This window comes from Artibeus jamaicensis, unplaced genomic scaffold, assembly GCF_021234435.1.
Source record: "Artibeus jamaicensis isolate MK-2021 breed Jamaican fruit bat unplaced genomic scaffold, CSHL_Jam_final contig_786, whole genome shotgun sequence".
In the NCBI taxonomy this organism is placed as follows: Eukaryota; Metazoa; Chordata; class Mammalia; order Chiroptera; family Phyllostomidae; genus Artibeus; species Artibeus jamaicensis.
The window spans coordinates 1,620,422-1,626,370 of NW_026521971.1; the positions used below are offsets into that span (position 1 = coordinate 1,620,422).

The window sequence follows — 5,949 nt, forward strand, 5'->3', positions numbered from 1 at the left end:
GAGAAGTCTCTCTTATAGCTGTACTGAGGGGGACATCCCTTTGCTGGTCCAGACAGATGACCAGCATTTCCTGGCTTTCTGACTCCTGGCATAAAAGGTACTGGGGAGCAGAGATGGCTATGTGTCGAATACTGCCCCTGTCATCATGACTGTGGGCTGGGCGGGCCACCAGCACCAGGGTCCCCGCCGAGGGCGGCAGGCTCAGGAAGGGTGAGATCAGCCGAGGGTGAGATCAGGCGCTTGCGCGGAAAGCCCACGGGATACGATGCCACTTGGAGGCCTGTTTCCTTCCCCTTATGATAAGGATCCCAGGGTGGCCACAAGCCGTTTCCTCTAGCGCTCACGGGGGACCCTCACAGGAAAGCCCTTCCAGAGTGCTTTCTCCTGGCCCTGAGCGAAGGGAGCCAGGGTGGAGTCACACTCCCCATCGCAGTCCTGCCCCCGCCCTCCCCTGCTCCCTCTGGAGCCCCTGAGTCAGTGCGCCCGCTAGATGATATCACTGCCACTTTCCATGGGGTGCAATCTAGGAATGCCTGCCCGTGTCACAGCCTCAGCCCTGATGTCATCTTTCCAGAAGAAAGATGTGTGGCTGCCCACGAATCTCATCGCCGAACCCATAGACTCCGCCCCTCAAGTGCTGACCACAAGGCGCCTACGGAACACGCTGCTGGTGTGGGCCTCGGCTGTGGCCCCCACCTTCCCCCTTCCCTGCCCTCCCAGGGCCTTGGCCCCAGGTCAGCCTTCTGGCGGCTAACAGGCTCCTGTGCCTGTCTGGCCTTCGGTCAGCCTTCCTTCCCGAATGACCTGCTCTGGCCTGATTGTTCCCGTGGACGTGGATGCTCCCAGGTCTGTCCCTGAATGAACACGTGGCCTCTGGACTGCTGAACCTTTCTGTGGGCCCTGAGACCCTGCAGACCTGCTCCTTCGTGCCCTGGGTCCCCACCTTAGACACCTGGACAGTGGTTCTAACTCTTCTTACTTAAATCTAAAAGCACCCTTTGGGGAGGAGGGAGGGAATTAACCGTGCTCCTCCATCGGTAGGACTACAAAGTCCGTAAAGGCAGGGCCCTGTCTGTTCTCCACCACTCTTGTACCCGCTTCCCCTGCTGGGAACCTAGCAGACGCTCCATAAATACTGACTGAGTGGTCCATTACATCACCAAGTCCTACCAAGACCCGACCTTCTAAATCTCTCTGGAGCCTGCTTCACCTTCACCATACCTGCTCCTAAAACCTTCTGCCTCTCTGTGCCCGAAGCACCCTCCCTCCCTCCCATGAGCTGACTTGCCCACCTACTCTGCGTGCCCTTTCCGGGTGCTCTGGGAGACAGCGTCTCCCAGGAAGCTCCTTGGTTCCCTCGAATCCCCAAACTGGGAGAGGCAGTTCCTTGGGCTCCCTCAGCTCCGAACTTCCTCCATCCCAGCCTGTACCACACCGTGGGAGTGTCCACTGCTGTCTGTCCCCCCGCCCAGACTAGGAGTCCCCCGGGGCCAGATGTGAGGGCCAGTGGGAAAGTCCCATCCACCTCCTCCCCAGAACAGGGCCTGGTGCTTGGTGCTGATTGGAGAAGTTCGTTGACTCATTCAACTCATGTCAACTCATTTCCTGGAAAAAGTGACCTTCCATTTTAGAGGGACCACACCAGCTTTCTACCTCCCTGGCCACTAGCTCAGTTGCAGACCATGGTCCTGCTCCCTACCACACAGTGTCCAGGGCACGGACCAACACAGACCTCCATTCTGTGTGGCACCTAGTGTCACTGACTCCCCTTGTGCCTCTTGAGAGCTCCCTGGAAGGGACTGAGTAGAGACCTCACAGGAAGAAGGGCCAGGCAGGGCCTGGGCATGCCATACTCTCACCCTTGCCTGGCCTCTAGGAATGTCCCCCAGGCTCAGAAGGGCAGGCTCATGGTGGGCCCCAAAACCTGGCAGAAACCCTAGTGGGGAAGGGAGGACTCAGGCCTGGCTTTCTGGTGCAGGGGCAACAACCGCCCTCCACACAGCAAAGCTTGCCAGGGCTGCAGGCCTGGGCCACAGTGCTCAGACCTCGAGTTCCACCTGCTGTCAAGGGCTGTCCACGGAGGCCAGCAGAACGCCCTAGCTTGTGTCTGACCCCATCAGTCTAGGCCGAATCAGCCTCTGAGGCCTGGGAACATCACACCCAGTGTGGAGAGCTTCTCCCATAGCAGTGGCACCTACAGAGGCATGCAGGCTCACACATATGACCTCATATAAAATATACAATCCCCAATGCACCTGTATCTACAGACACGCCCAAGCACAGGGGCACACAGACACTCAGGAACGCACACATTCGGGCCCACACTCCTGAGGCCATGGAGCTCGGCATGGGCAGCAACCTCAGATGTGTGCTGCCCTGATGGTGGGGAGATGGAATGAAAAGGTGAAGGGGAATAAGTCATACAAACTTCCAGTTATAAAACAGTCACAGGGATGGAATGCGCAGCGTAGAGAATATAGTCACTAATATCGTAATTATTTTGTATGGTGCCAGATGGGTTAGTTGACTTAGTGTGGTAATCACATTGCAGGGCATATAAACGTCAAGTCACTATGCTGGACATAAGAAACTAATACAATATCATATGCCAACTACACTCTAATTGAAAAAAAAAAAAAAAAAACCTAACCTCGTGCTCTCCTCTCCAAACTCCATTGTGAAAATCAAACACTTGTCACCTCCTTAAGAGCCTGTGGCTTTTCCAGAAGCAGTTCCTGTCCCACAGAGAGGCCTCCAGAGCTGGAGGTGGACTGGGCAGGGGCCATGTAGGAAATTAAGCCGGGAGAGCTTGTTAGAGAAGACGCCGTCCCCCCCACCCCGTGTCTGTGCAGATGCAGTCACAACTCCGCAGCCAGCCCCGGAAGCTCCTGGTGCCGGACAGGGCCGGTAGGTAGGAGGGTGCTGCCCACCTCAGGGTGGCATTCGGCCCTGGAGAGGGGGGTGAGGCTCTCACAGCTCAGAGGGAAGCCCCTCAGCCAGGGGGTGAGCCAGGGTTCATACTCAAGGTCCCACCCCAACTGAGAGCCCCAACTCCCCGCTGTAGCGTGGGGGTTGGGTATGGGCTGCGTAATACAGAACTGGCTTTCAGAGGGGATCTCACCAGGGAGAGCACTCGGCAGTCTTGCTGGCTGGAAAGGCACATGGTTGTCATTCCCTCTGCTCACAGGGGCTGTGGGGAAGAGAACCCTGGCCCAGCAGAGCTTGCCAACTGCTCTGAGTCTTGGAGCAGACGTGATATTGCAGGACTATGCCATTTGGGCATAGTCTGGAATCTGCCTGGTGAACAGTGGGGCAGTGAAGTCCTTCTTATACTCAAGTCTCACTGTGGCCAGAGAAGAGGACTCTAGGGGGAGAAAGGAAGGCTGGGGTTGAAATGGACGCCAGGGTGGGCACAGCCGGCCTAAAGGCCTCCTGGGATAACAGGCAGAATGGGGACCCTAGGAGTAGGAACTCGATCCTGTGTCTCCCAGATACTGTTCCTGCCACCCCAGGCCAGGAAGTCCAAGCTGTGTCCAGAGGCCCCTCAGAGGGAGGGGTAGTTGCAGCAGGCTGTCCAAGTGCCTGGGGAAGGCGAGCTCAAGGAGGCAGGCCGGTGGGCTGCCGATTCTTGGAAGAGGTCATTAATGAAAACCCCCAATGGTGACCACCTGGTGGAAAGGCTCACCTTTCCTATGTGTAGTTGATAAGGGCCAGGAGATTCCACAGTTCAGGTAGTTCCCCCACCTCCCTGGTGTTTTGTGGTCACCATTAATCATTTCCTCTAACTGTGTATATAAGAGCTCTTTTGCCAGTGAGCCCAGTATTCAGAGAGAAAGGCTAAAGTCCTCAGGAGGATGTGGCTGCAGAACCTGCTTCTTCTGGGCACTGTGGTTTGCAGCATCTCCGCACCAATCCACCCTCCCAGCCTGGTCACCCGGCACTTCGTGCATGTGGACACCATTAAGGAGGCCCTGACCCTCCTGAACACTAGTGACATTACCGAAGTGATGGTAAGTGAGGGAGGGGTGAGGGCTGTGCCGGGGCCGCCTCCCTGGCCCACCCCCAGGACTGGATCAGCCCTGCCTGTCAGTTTGATAACCCTGCGTTTTCCTTCTCTGTAGAATGAAACCGTAGAAGTCGTCTCTGAAACATTTGACCCCAAGGTAAGATATTTCTCTTTGACACACCTTCCCAGAGGCTCCTGCCTTTGTGGGGGGTAGGGGTGACCCCATTTTAGACGGATCTGCACAAGTCTGTCCATTTCCTCTCCAGTTAGCTGGCTGCCAGAGGAGGTGTGCTCAGAAGGCCATTGGCCTTGTCCCTGCGGCAGTCACATCAGCCTCTTTATTATCTGAGCAGCCATGGACAGACCTAGTGTTCAGGGGCCAGGAGTCACCAGGGGCAGGTGGGTCAACAGGAGTTTGTTCATGAGGCTGTGGGCTTTGGGCCCTCATTGTGATGGCTACGGACGGGTATGGGGGTCCAGGCGATGCCCTGCCCCCTCTCCCTGAATGGTGGGGGGATAGCGACCCTCCTTCCTAGGCACTGGGACCCTCTTGAGAGGCCAGGCCCAGCGAACATAGCTGTGCTGAGGGCCACCTGAGCCAAGTAATGAGGGGGAGTCAGATTCATGCCTGCAGTGGGCAGGGGGAGAGGACCGTATGCATGGCTGGACCTGCCTGGGACTGGCTGCGTATCATCCTGCGCCCTCCCAGGCTCTACTCCTGGGGGCCAGGGGTGAGAACACAAAGAAGTAATGGGGAGGGCACTGGGCCACTGCTTACCAAGGAATGGACATTTCCCACAGGAGCCGACGTGCCTGCAGACCCGTCTGGAGCTCTACCAGCAGGGCCTTCGGGGCAACCTCACCATACTTGAGGGCCCCTTGACCTTAATGGCCCAGCACTATGGGCAGCACTGCCCCCCTACCCCGGTGAGTGTGCATGTCAGGGCCCAGGTGGGAAGGTCTTGGTCTTGGAGGGTAGAGGACTGGGTAGGGAGGGACCTTTGGGTGTGGCTGGTCCAGACACCAACGAGATTCTGTATTAACAGATTTGTAATGATCAGACCCTCCAGAGAGAGGGCAGCCCCGCCCATGTCTGGCTCCAGGAGTTAAAGCCTAGAGCTCTGCAGCTGACAGCGCTCCCTAGAGGGAGCTGCTCTGTTCTTGGTTCTTGTCATTAATGAGGTCAGAGGTGAGGCAACCCCAAAGAAATTCAGGGTTGACCTAAGATACGGAGGAAGTTCTGGGGTTCCAGTGCCACCTCCCAACAGGACTTTCCCCTGGCCCCTCCTGGGGTTCCTGGATTGCGTGGGAACAAGGAGGGAGCATACCCGGAATGTACGAAGTCCCAAACACTCCTTTCCTGTGTCTGTGGCCTTCACTCCTGCCCCTTTTGGGCCTTTGGAGCCTTAGCGAAGCTGCTCTGTCCTGGCCCGAGACCAAAGAGCCTATGCCCCAACTGCCCAGCAGACCAACCTCAGGCAGTTCCTTACGTCCCTGGCCCCAGACGGGCCTTCTGACCTCGGAGTTCCAAGGGGCACATAAACACACTGCTGCTCCCCCTGCATGACCTACTTACACCTGGACTCAAGTTTTCTTTTTTCTTTTTCTTTAAGGAAACTTCCTGTGCAACCCAGATTACCACCTTCAAAAATTTCAAAGAGAACCTGAATAATTTTCTACTTATCATCCCCTTTGATTGCTGGAGTCCAATCCAGGAGTGAGACAGGCCAGTCCAGGAGCCAGCCCTGAGAGCGTACCTCATAGATCGCCACCCTCCCACCCACAAGGAGCCCAGCTTTGAGATCCTCACCTCGGAGGGGCCAAGGGGAGGGCCAGGCCCTGGCGCCCGGCCGGGACTTGCTCTGAGCCAGGGGAGTGGACACTTTTACACTGGCAGAGACCACTAATATTTATTTATGTATTTATGTATTTTAATATTTATT

General features: G+C 56.6%; 1 protein-coding gene across 1 annotated transcript; it reads left to right on the top strand.

The window, feature by feature from the left end:
- Nucleotides 1-3,854: 3,854 nt before the first annotated feature.
- On the top strand, nt 3,855-5,728 carry CSF2 (colony stimulating factor 2). Its single transcript, XM_037129967.2, has 4 exons — nt 3,855-4,010; nt 4,122-4,163; nt 4,808-4,933; nt 5,620-5,728. The coding sequence occupies exons 1-4, from the start codon at nt 3,855-3,857 to the stop codon at nt 5,725-5,727; spliced, it is 432 nt and encodes a 143-aa protein (XP_036985862.1). The 3' UTR covers nt 5,728.
- The last annotated feature ends 221 nt before the right edge of the window (nt 5,729-5,949 follow it).

Excerpts from the sequence above, each read along its gene's own strand:
- CSF2 (XM_037129967.2), top strand. The coding sequence starts at position 3,855 with ATGTGGCTGCAGAACCTGCTTCTTCTGGGCACTGTGGTTTGCAGCATC. Across the intron at positions 4,164-4,807 it reads CTGAAACATTTGACCCCAAG|GAGCCGACGTGCCTGCAGAC; the intron begins GTAAGATATTTC and ends CATTTCCCACAG. Across the intron at positions 4,934-5,619 it reads AGCACTGCCCCCCTACCCCG|GAAACTTCCTGTGCAACCCA; the intron begins GTGAGTGTGCAT and ends TTTTTCTTTAAG.